Source organism: Panulirus ornatus, chromosome 10 (assembly GCF_036320965.1).
Source record: "Panulirus ornatus isolate Po-2019 chromosome 10, ASM3632096v1, whole genome shotgun sequence".
Classification (NCBI taxonomy): Eukaryota; Metazoa; Arthropoda; class Malacostraca; order Decapoda; family Palinuridae; genus Panulirus; species Panulirus ornatus.
Window position 1 is genome coordinate 58,789,275 of NC_092233.1, and position 12,885 is coordinate 58,802,159.

Genomic DNA, 12,885 nt, shown 5'->3' on the forward strand with positions numbered 1-12,885 from the left:
TCATTGAGATAATGTCTATATTTCGAAATACTGATCTAAGATGACATTTGTACCAGAAAGATAGCGACCAGCAATGACTGGTAGTATATTGACATATTAAACCATGAATACGGACACAGGACATTTAGCATGCCATGAATCAATCTATGGATACCCGAATGAAACACAAGGTCTTTCTTAAAAGAGGATGTAAAGACGTGAGAGATAATACATGCATGTATTCTGCATACCCCGTTCCCTACAAGTCCACGCGACAGTTGGTGTCAGTGCAACTAGCAGCGCCGTCTAGTAAACATACGTGTATCAGTGCTCCCTGCGCCCGCCCGAATAACTAAATTTGGCGACAATTCAACGTAAGAGGCCGTTATTTTTTCCGGTATTGTACTTCCCATTCCATTACGAACATGCTCCAAGTCCAGAGAACATCGTAGTAAAAATGGAGCTGAATTTATTATGTTTATGATAAACTATTGCCCACGATGGCACGTTTTCTGGTCAGGTTGCAGCACAAACTCCTGAAAATAGCATTTGTGGTTAATTATATTTGATTGCACATTATTTGCTCTATTATTTTTAAGAATTCTATAAGTATGGAGATGACTATACCCTTTTATCGTGGAATGTAACAGATATCTATTCTAGTACATAGATTATTGGGGTTTTTGGTATATGATACGAGTATAGATTACTATAATGTCTTTTTGTGGGAAGCTTAGGTTGGTTGGTTGGTTTATCCACTACTAGTGCCATAAAGCATGTCACTTTCAAGCTATATCAACCAGTCGAAAATTGATAGACCGTGAAATCTTCTGGTGCTTCAAATATTTCTAAAGACCACATCACATGCACTCTTACCTGTGTAAAAAAAGCATAGTAATAGGTGTTCAGCCTGTTGAATATATATTAATGTGTTTTTGTTATTATTAACTTTAGTATATTAACTGTATTTTTTTTCAGGAATATAGCAACGAATGTGCAATTTGGTAAATAGATTGCAGTATTCTTGTTTCAAAATCTAAGTATTCAATATGATAATGTTTTCTTGTCATGGGAAACTTAGTTACAGATGTGCAACTTGGAAAGTAAACGAAGTTTAATATGTCAAATTGATTCGAGAGTTTGCCCAAATTGATTTAGATTTAATGAACGAATCCGAATAGATCCTGCCATGTCATTTCGGTTTGAAATATGAAAGTAATATGAAAATAATAATAGTGCCAAAGTCTTCATACAATCTCGAAATCTGTTAAAAGTTAAGTTGTATCATGAACACTCTAACAATATTTGCAACTGAACCAAAGAAGCTGTCAAATTGGTTGAAGAAAGATAAGGGCCAAATAGGGACAGTGTGTCTAGGAGCATAGCTAATTACAGCTGAAGGTTCAAGTTTTTGCAATAGTGGCGGCTTTCATTATAATGGCGGTCATTAGGACTAAAGCTAAGAGAACAAGCCAGCCAACATGGAGAAACAATTTTTTGCGAAGTTCCATGTATATTATATATTTATATTTATTCATTTATTTTGCTTTGTGGCTGTCTCCCGCGTTAGCGAGGTAGCGCAAGGAAACAGACGAAATAATGGCCCAACCCACCCACATACACATGTATATACATACAGGTCCACACATGCACATATACATACCTATACAAAAGCCACATTCGTTCACACTCAGTGTCTAGCTATCATGTATAATACACCGAAACCACAGCTCCCTTTCCTCATCCAGCCCCCCCTGAACTTCCTATGGTTTACCCCAGACGCTTCACATGCCCTGGTTCAATCCATTGACAGCACGTCGACCCCGGTATACCACATCGTTCCAATTCACTCTATTCCTTGCACGCCTTTCACCCTCCTGCATGTTTAGGCCCCGATCACTCAAAATCTTTTTCACCCCATCTTTCCACCTCCAATTTGGTCTCCCACTTCTCGTTCCCTCCACCTCTGACACATATATCCTCTTCGTCAATCTTTCCTCACTCATTCTTTCCATGTGACCAAACCATTTCAAAACACCCTCTTCTGCTCTCTCAACCACACTCTTTTTATTACCACACATCTCTCTTACCCTTTCATTACTTATTCGATCAAACCACCTCACGCCACATATTGTCCTGAAACATCTCATTTCCAGCACATCCACCCTCCTGCGCACAACTCTATCTATAGCCCACGCATCGCAACCATGTATTATTGTTGGAAGCACTATTCCTTCAAACATACCCATTTTTGCTTTCCAAGATAATGTTATTGACTTCGACACATTCTTGAACGCGCCCGTAACTTTCGCCCCCTCCCTCACCCTATGATTCACTTCCACTTTCATGGTTCCATCCGCTGCCAAATCCACTCCCAGATATGTAAAACTTCACTTCCTCCAGTTTTTCTCCATTCAAACTTACCTCCCAATTGACTTGTGTGTGTGTGTGTGTGTGTGTGTGTGTGTGTGTGTGTGTGTATATATATATATATATATATATATATATATATATATATATATTTTTTTTTTTTTTTAAACTATTCGCCATTCCCGCGTTAGCGAGGTAGCGCTAAGAACAGAGGACTGGGCCTTTTTTGGAATATCCTCAACTGGCCCCCCTCTGTTCCTTCTTTTGGAAAATTTAAAAAAAAAAAAAAAAAAAAAACGAGAGGGGGGGATTTCCAGCCCCCCGCTCCCTCCCCTTTTAGTCGCCTTCTACGACACGCAGGGAATACGTGGGAAGTATTCTTAATCCCCTATCCCCAGGGATAATATATATATATATATATATATATATATATATATATATATATATATATATGTATATATACATTATCCCTGGGGATAGGGGAGAAAGAATACTTCCCACGTATTCCCTGCGCGTCGTAGAAGGCGACTAAAAGGGGAGGGAGCGGGGGGGTTGGAAATCCTCCCATCTTTTTTTTTTTTATTTTCCAAAAGAAGGAACAGAGAAGGGGGCCAGGTGAGGATATTCCCTCAGAGGCCCAGTCCTCTGTTCTTAACGCTACCTTGCTATCGCGGGAAATGGCGAATAGTTTGAAAGAAAAGAAAGATATATATATATATATATATATATATATGTGTATGTATGTATGTATGTATTAAGGGAAAAGACAGGTAGAAAGGCAGTCTGGGTCTGGGAGGAAGTGTGACATCTTGTGTAACAGAGAGGGTTACGTATTTCATTCATGAGTCCCCTACACAGAAGTGCTACAGCTATGTCGAATCTTGACTTGTACACTCACTGGTCTTTATTGACTCTGACGTACACTGAAAGGACAGCATTAACAATATTGGTCTTTTTTACCCCCCACTGGAGCAGATGGAGGCGCCGACCAAAGACCCAAGCAGTATGAAGAATACCCAGGAGGACGAAGAGACCACGAACCTTGTCAAGGATATCTTCAGACCTGGCCAGACCCCGGGACAGTCCGTCGCTGCTTACGACGAATGGTCCAAGAACTACGAAGAGGTAGAATGGCATGGCCTGTTAGTATACATTGTAGATCTTAGGAGGTTTAGTTTTTTGTACTAGAACGGGTCCTCATCGGGTTTTGTTTTTATGTACTAGGGGCTATGGTTAAGAACGGGTCCTTCCTCATCAAGGCCAGGCCTTGAATGGTGCAATGAAAAAAGGGGTTCGGAAGACAGTGGGAGAAAATGGATGATGAGGAAGCTTAAGAACGCTTGTCTGATGAGGGTTAGATCATAGTTGTTAGGCTAGATATGAGGGTCAGGTCATAGTTGTTAAGACTCCCGTGGTGTAACGGTTGGCGTTCCTGACCGTGACTCATTGGTCGAGCGCATAGGTTCGAATCCTGGATGCGGCAGTCGGTCCACAGTCAACCCAACTGTTCATCCACATCCACCCCTAATGGCGAATAGTATGAAAAAAAAAAAAAAAAAAAATATATATATATATATATATATATATATATATATATATATATATATATATATATATATATATATTCCCCGTTTAGAAAGTTAAAATACAAGGAGGGGAGGGTTTCTAGCCCCCGCTCCCGTCCCCTTTAGTCGCCTTCTACGACACGTGAGGAATGTGTGGGAAGTATTCTTTCTTCCCTATAAACAGGGTAACACAAGAAGGAGTCACGCGGGGAGTGCTCATCCTCCTCGAAGGCTCAGATGTTTGAGGACAATATGTGGTGTGAGGTGGTTTGACTGAGTAAGTAATGAAAGGGTAAGAGAAATGTGTGGTAATAAAAAGAGTGTGGTTGAGAAAGCAGAAGAGGGTGTTTTGAAATGGTTTGGTCACATGGAGAGTGAGGAAAGATTGACAAAGAGGATATATGTGTCAGAGGTGGAGGGAACGAGAAGTGGGAGACCAAATTGGAGGTGGAAAGATGGAGTGAAAAAGATTTTGAGTGATCGGCGCCTGAACATGCAGGAGGGTGAAAGGCGTGCAAGGAATAGAGTGAATTGGAACGATCTGGTATACCGGGGTCGATGTCTTGGGTAAACCATGGAAAGTTTTGTGGGGCCTGGATTTGGAAAGGGAGCTGTGGTTTCGGTGCATTATACATGACAGCTAGAGACTGCTGAGTGTGAACGGATGTGACCTTTGTTGTCTTTTCCTAGCGCCACCTCGCGCACATGCGGTGGGAGGGGTTTTTTCATTTCATGTGTGGCGGGGTGGCGATGGGAATGAATAATGGCAGACAGTATGAATTATGTACAAGTCCATATATGTATATGTCTCTGTGTGTATATATATGTATACGTTGAGATGTATAGGTATGTATATGTGCGTGTGTGGACGTGTATGTATATATACATGTGTATGTGGGTGGGTTGGGCCATTCTTTCGCCTGTTTCCTTGCGCTACCTCGCTAACGCGGAAGACAGCGACAAAGTATAATATATATATATATATATATATATATATATATATATATATATATATATATATATATATATATATATAACGTCAATGGGTTGGCCTTGGTTATGTCCCCGGCTAACAAAACAAAACAAAAAAAGTGAACTGTACAGGAATATGAAACAACGGCTCAACCTTGAGTTGCCAGTGACTTTATCTTATTAATCTTAATCATATGACTTAGTGGGTTGGTGAGCTAAGGTTAAAGATTACTGTAGACTCAGTTATTGAGAAATTACTGAAAGGTAGGTCTGCTTCAGGTGTAAGTACCATATACAAAGACGAATGACATGAGTAACTGGAGTACCTGTTCGAGAATATGAGGATATTCGGCATATGAACAAGATTCACAAGTGTATTCATAGGATATCAGTGGCCAAATATTCTGCCATGCTAAGCTTAACCTGATGGAAGGAATACATTATCTGTAAATGAAGCAATACCTCGATGACACATCTCTTGTCTATTATTAGTCGTGTGTTAAGGGGAGAGAGATTTGCGCTCATGTTACCCCTTACCTTATCCTTGTTTATATATGTACCGAATCTTTGTTATGTGTTTATAGACACAACCTTCCGCAGCCGAATCCATTTACGTATGTATCGAACCGCTGTGAGGGGAAGATAAACAGCTGGGATTGTCTTGTAGGCCGACTACCGCACCCAGGATTCGAACGCGGGCCGGCCCGTTCAAAATGAGCAGCAACGTTAACCACACGCCACGGAGACCTATGCGGGTGTGTTGTGGTGGCATCCTGTTATAGAGATTCCCATCAAGTGGCAGTAGGATATTCCTTTCCAAGATTGGTATCCCACTTGTCCTTCATACCAATGGTGATCTCCTTGGGCAAGCTGATGTACTTATGTCAGCGTGTTAAGGAATACTCACTCAGTCATCTCGCAGTTTGACCACTCAGCGATTACGATGCACCGTTTTATGAATACTGATTACAATCCCTTCCTTCAAGCATAGTTATTTTATTGGCAAATTATTTTAATGTGAATATAGTTTAGATTCTAATTTCGTATATTTGCTTGATCGTATTCTTTGCAAGATAATTAGCTAGCTTCTCTTGAGGATGAATCTTGCTACGTTTACAAATACGAGTCGGCAACGTTGCACGAGGGCCGACCAGCAGGCCTGGGGCATCGTGTTTATGTCCATGGGACTGGTAACATGCTATTATTTTTAGATGGTTTCTCCCTGTTGCATATGCATCTCTGTTTATGTGTAGATATGTTTACATACGAGATCTGCTTGATAGATCATCTCTACTTACTTGTAAGTGTATTTGCTGATGCTTTTCCAGTTCCTCAGTACTGTAGACCATAGGCTATCACAATTAGCTTGTGGCAATGTTCATTATAGACAGACTGCATTTCTTGATGATTGATAGTGGTCCTACAGTGAAATCTTCAAATACCACTTATTATTTCTTGGTATGAACGCCTTTTATTTTCCAGACCAGAGACTGAATTCTGACTCAGATCCTGGCAATTATCATGAACTGCAGAAACTGGACAGATTCAAGGGTTCCTCCCGCTCCAAGAAAAACTTCCACAGACTGAACCAAAGAGGATCTAATCCTCCAATGTAAACACGCTCTACAGCCATACTTGTAACTGTAGAAATCTTCTATAAAACACACTAAACAACTATATTTATAACTGTAATGATTTAAAGGGATAACCCTTCGTCAAATCTCTCCTTAATGTTGTTTTTTACTGGTAAAAAAAAAAATGGGCGATGTTCGCTTGGTCTATTCCCCTAAAATCTCTTGCTTGTAGGATTTAACTTGGTTTCTCTGCTGTGATAAAAAAAAAAAAGGCTAATGAAACTGAACATATTATTTCTCGTACTGCACAGCCTTCATATTGACCATGCAAACCTTGTTATTATAATTATATGACTGAGTTCCATGTTTTTACTTTACCCGAATGCGGACAATCACATTACGTCATGGAAAAAAGTATGAAACAATGTAACAATAATTGTTATTCCTTCCAGTTTTAGGATATGTCAGGATTATATCTTATACCGGTGTCACGCGGGGATTGCTTGCAAATTCTCTTTTGGGAAATCTTTGCCAATGATCCTCTGTCGACTGAATAGCGACAAACTCTCCACAAGAGCAAGTAAGACCTGTTCAACTGTCTAGTTGCCGTTTCACTAAAACAACAAAGCGCATGGCTCCCAACTTGATTATGGAGGAGGCACTTCATGTTCTTGTTATTTTATGCTCAGTCACACGAAAGTGTTCCATGAATTGTTCAGCCAGAAGATATTCTAAGTAAAGCACGATCGTAACCTTGAGGGATCAGATGTACATGACATTTGTATCAACAATGAAAAAGCAATCTATGTGGAATGCTAACATTGAGGTACGTATTTCCTGCATGTTAGTGCAAAGTGAAGTTCACCATAGAAGTAGTATTATTCGACGTATATTATTGCTTTCATATCAAGTACTACGAATGCCATCTCAACTTCGTGGTGTTTGGGATGGGACGCAGATATGCACTAGTATCCCCTCCAGTGTGTCAGAAGGGAGTACCGGGAGGAAATGCGACTGTAGCACCACCCTTACAACACAGGTGATTATGGATGGCTCTTTAATGTTCTTTCTTTCCATATGAAAGTCGCTGAGCCAGGGCGTATACAATGCACCATACATTGCGGTGCAGGAGGTTGAGCGGTTAGTGGCAAAGGAGCAGCGTGAGAGGTTTCGTGTGCTGGACGTGGCCGCTGGTACTGGCTGGGTCGGCCGTGAGTTGAGCAAGATTGGCTTCAAGTGAGTACTGTTTTTTCTTACTACTCGACCTAGGCTTCAAATGGGTACTGTTCTACCTCATTACTCCGCCATACTCTCTCTCTCTGAAATGGCACATATGCTCTTTATTCACTAGAGATCAAGCCGATACATTTGTAGTCTAAACAAATGTGGTGACGAATGAATACAACGCACGTAGTGAGTTATGTTGTTTTATCGATAAAAAAGTGAAACTCATGTAAATTTATCTTAAACATTGCAAGTTAAATATAGATTTGTTTCTCTTGTATTTTACGTCATTTTGTAAATTGTGCTATAGTTCATGATTCACGTAGGATAATTGGGATTCTTGGTACATTACCTGAGTCGTTGGGATAGACTACTACTATCACTCGCCATTGTAGCGAGCTCCTCTGTCACGCTCTGTTTCTCCTCAAAATCACAATATCTAACTGAATGTACACGCAGTTTCTACAGTCACAGACACTTCCTTTGGTGTTATCAGAATCTGGTCAGCTAATAGCTGTTAAGACACTTATCCATTCATTTCAGTCCTATTAGCTTAACTTTTACTCGGCGAAAAAAATATTTCAGCAGTGTTTATGTTTCGTACACGGTGATCTTGGACATGGCATTGTAGTGATACCATAACTCGTAATGACCAAAACCATCCTCGTCGCAGGGACATGGACGCCCTGGAGCCATCAGAGGGGATGATGAACCTCCTCAAGAAAACCAACGTCTACACCCTCACCTTTCAGGAGTTTCTTGGAGTGGGCCAGACCAGCGTGCCTAAGGGTGAGAGACTATGTCCCTCTTTCGTTTTAAAATCATAGACTTGTTGGGACGGAAGCCATTATATCGGGTAAAGGATAATCATTTCGCCTCATCAGGAGGATCTTATGTCGTTAACTTGTATATTATATATGTTCAAAGAAGGTTGCTTCTTGGGTAAATTTAAGAATCTTAAGGTAATGTTATGCAATGTTCTCAGTCCTGTTAATAATTCTTTCAACATGATACTTTACCTGACAGTGTTAAGTTGTCGAGTATTGGAACCACGGGAAAGCTTTTTGTATTGGAGGATAATGTTTTACCTTGGCTTCAGAGAGAATGTGGTTGAAGCACAACTTTTCTGTGAAAATACTGATGTAATGGATAAACTCGCATCATGCATTGCTGGTAATAACACATAGCCACCTAGACTACGTTTGTAGATTCCATCTTAGTAGAAACTTCCTGTTGGTGAAGGTGCTGCTTTGGCATACATCCTGTGGTATTAGAGGTACCATGACTTATTTTTCATATAGATTTGCAAGTGTATGTGGGCCAGTGTATTGTAACGAAATTCAGCAAAATATTCTCAATTCAAGCTAGGCTATGGGTCAACATAGGTTGCTTCACAGTGTTTTTGAATTCATGTGACCAAGCACAGTGTTAACAATTTAAGAACAAGCAACATATATCGAGTGCCCACTTTCTTTGGAAGAAAACATTGTAAGGGTACGTGAAAGGGAAGTTATTCATTGAAAAAAAAATCGCTTTGGATTGCATGGCGGAGGCTTTGAAAGTCTTGGCGTATCCCAAGGGCATTCGAGAGGCATTACTTCCCTGGACGACGCATGCCTGGCCACCTAATGCTAGCTTCCATCTACTTACATTCAGTACGTATGTACTCACCTTGGATTACGTGATTATGTGGAAGTAGAGTCATCTGGGTGACACTGTATTACTTTGCGATGGCAGCATCATGCGGCATGAGCTCAGAAATTTTGAGCGTTATCCTCTGCGCACAACAGTGACTCCAGTGTCGTGCTTTTGGTTTCCTCTCTCCAAACAAGAGCGCGACCCAGGAGAGGGGTAGACAGAGTTCCTGACTGACGGAGATGGTCGGGTCAGGGCAGGAGGATGGCTGAGCATTAATTTCCCCGGCAAGAAAAAAAAAACGAAGCTTATGTGCGAGGTTCAGATAGTGCTTTCTGATCCCAATTTCTTGTTCTGGTGTAGATAATGTCTCCTGGTCATTATGTCTTGTTCTGATGTAGGTAAGTTTCCTGGTCACTGCGTCTTGTTCTGATGTAGGCATGACACACGTAGAGGGAATTAGCATTCATTATACACGCATACGAAGAGTACGGTGATAAATGACTAAAGTTATAGAGGTAGAGCAGTGGTGGCCCCTTGTTTTCAAGACAGACAAGACGCGAGTTACAGAGGTGGGCTGGAGGCCCCTGTCCTCGCATTGATGCGTGTGATCAGATCCCTCTCCCCAAGAGCAGGGTTCGTGTGTTCCCATGCTTGTTTGTTGTTACTGATGTGTTACCTCCCATGGACAGGCGTGTATGACGTGGTGGTGCTGGCCGGAGGCATGGGCGATGGCCACATCCCCGTGTCTGGCGTCGACGAACTGATCCACTTCGCTAAGCCAGGTACGACCTCCAGTCACTGAACAAGGTACGACCACCAGTCGTCACTAAACCAGGTATGGCCACCATCACCGCTAGTCATTTAAGAATCAGATACGACAGCCACTGCCAGTCATCACTGAGCCAGGTGAGACCCAGATTACCAGCCTTGTAAGAAAAACAATCTCTGGTGCTTACATTATCACGCAACAAGGGTTCACCAGCCAGACAGAGCCATCTCAACTGCTGGTTTCACTAGGAGACATGGCTAGTGGCCATATATATATATATATATATATATATATATATATATATATATATATATATATATATATATATATATATATATATGAACATAGTGCAAAGAAACGCGCACCTTCATAGAACATACAAACCTCCAACAGCCAGGATCGAACACACACACACACACACACCCATGTACAGCTATTAGATGCCTGTCATAACCCCAACGTTTTAAAATATCATCGTCTTTCCTTTATTCAAGCTTAACACAGTAAGATAGACAGCCGCGATGTTACGGATCCAGCAACTAATAATCCAAGATCAATGCAGAGAAAGACAGCCTCGACCTTACAGAAGATCTAGTAATGGATCAGTAAGAATTAATGCAGTAAAATGATATTCCAGGAGGTTTGGTGATAATTGTGATGCGACTGGAGTTTCTGGAGACTGCGAAGGAATATAAGGGAAAGCTGGAACCTCACATGGACCGTCTGGAGAAAGATGGACGCTGGTGCAAGGTAAAGTCAGATACTCGGGTTCATTGTTGAATATGTCTGCTACGTTCACACCAGCATGTTTGATCACAGTGTCAGCACACTTGGGCTAATTCGTGTCTCTGTCACTTGCTTAAGTCAAAAGATCACTCTACAGACTCGCACCTCAAGACATTTCTTCCTTTATAGATAGCCAGGAAGCTGGTGCCCAATTACTACCTTGATAAGGAGGGAGTTGTCTTCACGTACCGTGTCTTGTGAGAAGCCTTCGTCTACTGCCATCCTTGTGCGGGCAAAGTCCTTGCTGCCACAGATGGCGTGACATCTTCCATCATTCCGTCCGTGATATCCAAGCAAGAAGTTTTATTATAATGAGTGCACCTATAAGTTGCAGATTAAAACGAGGAAACTGCAAGTACCGATAAAGAGAACCAGAATATAATATGCCAGTCGCCACTGGGTGGGGCTAGAGTATAGATCACTCTCACCGAATTCACGTCTCCCAAGTTACAAACTTACCTTATGCTCTGGGAAATATATTTTCTTTTTCTAATAGAGTTATGCAATTTACGTAAACCAATACTTGTATTCATATCAATATCACCACGTTTGATAAAGGACGATTCAACAGTTTATCTATTACTGAATTATTGTATGTAATAGCACTCCATTCAATTTGATGACAAACATTGCATTAGATTAGATCCGTCCACCTCAAAAGACTGCGAGTTTAGTGCTGTTGGGACGCAGCGGTGCTATGCTGTCCAAGCCGACGTATCAATGAGCACTTTGTTGTTGTTCCATGTATTTTGCACTCAAGCGTGGATCTAAATACACTTGATGTTTAATAACATTCAAGGAGTATGTAGAGAGCTCTTCCTCTCCTTAGCAGTACGTTTCCCACAAGACAGTAGCTGTGCCGACACCATTACATTTCTTTACCTGTCGTTGAACTAAACTCTATCTCACACCGGTAATATTAGAAGTTTCTTCGCCGTTTATTTCTGTCCCTTGTAAAATGCAACTCTAGAAGCAAATTTTGTCTCTTGCTAGGGAGAAGTGGTGCCACAAAGTACGAATTTTAGAGTGATTACTGATGTTCACATTTCTGATTATCAGAATCAGCAGTTGTGCCGGTCTGTCTTTTATAAGGCTAGTTTTATTTTTTCCATGTATTTTTCACAGTGTCTGAATTTAGCATATATTCCATGTTACTGTAGACTACAGTTATCTATATCTTTGCATTCGGAGCATATTATTTTTCTTTGTATGATGTGTGTCAGACCAGTGTATCTGCTCCATGACACAATGGATTAAAACTAATGGTATCAGTGGTCTGTACTTAAATCTTTGTTAGTGTTAGCCTCATTCATAACCAGTGCCATTCTGTAATAGATATAGAAATAAATTATATATCTCCAGAACCGCTTTAATAACGCACCTACAGATTCAACGTATCATTACAGTCAAAGGTAGAAAAACAGTCATAGGGAGGGAAACTGTCGGATAGGGAAACTGAACGAAGTTCAGGAAATCGTCTGTATCAAATAAATGGTTAAGGTGAGACTAAGACAAGAATATAAGTGGAAAACCAAATTATATCATAATAGTGGGGACATAAGGAGACGTGTGGAGTGCTTGTTTTTATTGGTGCTCAACAATTAAGACGAGTGACGTGCGGACGCACTGTGCTCCGGGGCCAGCGAGTGTGTGGGGCTGCCTTCGCCACGTAGGGACTCCCACAACACACTCTACACTCCTGAAGTCGGATGTGTGGGCTCCCTTGTCTCCAAGGGACTCCATAACACACTCTAAGCTCTTAACTCGCCTATCTTAACCTACTTTTTGTGGTAGAACAAGAAGGAAATCCGAGGGTGCAGTCTTACGAAGGAGCAAGATAGATGTACTTTTCTCTACAGTTGAGTCTTGTGTAACGGGGCGGTGTGGAGGGAGAGGATCTCGGACGGATGGAGAATCACTGACGTCCTATCGAACCCCAGGTTCCTCCTGGCCCTCCTGAGGTGGGTCGTGTTGCCGGGGCGTCCGGGTCCTCTGATCTTCCGCGCCA

The 12,885-nt window shown here is 41.3% G+C and overlaps 1 protein-coding gene across 1 annotated transcript; it reads left to right on the forward strand.

Moving 5' to 3' along the window:
* Window positions 1–214: 214 nt before the first annotated feature.
* On the forward strand, window positions 215–12,241 carry LOC139750969 (methyltransferase-like protein 27). Its single transcript, XM_071665939.1, has 7 exons — window positions 215–353; window positions 3,325–3,474; window positions 7,545–7,696; window positions 8,358–8,473; window positions 10,012–10,104; window positions 10,729–10,841; window positions 11,007–12,241. Exons 2-7 carry the CDS (start codon window positions 3,325–3,327, stop codon window positions 11,076–11,078), a joined length of 696 nt encoding a protein of 231 aa, XP_071522040.1. The 5' UTR covers window positions 215–353; the 3' UTR covers window positions 11,079–12,241.
* The last annotated feature ends 644 nt before the right edge of the window (window positions 12,242–12,885 follow it).

Excerpts from the sequence above, each read along its gene's own strand:
- LOC139750969 (XM_071665939.1), top strand. The coding sequence starts at position 3,325 with ATGGAGGCGCCGACCAAAGACCCAAGCAGTATGAAGAATACCCAGGAG. Across the intron at positions 7,697-8,357 it reads TTGAGCAAGATTGGCTTCAA|GGACATGGACGCCCTGGAGC; the intron begins GTGAGTACTGTT and ends TCCTCGTCGCAG. Across the intron at positions 8,474-10,011 it reads CCAGACCAGCGTGCCTAAGG|GCGTGTATGACGTGGTGGTG; the intron begins GTGAGAGACTAT and ends TCCCATGGACAG.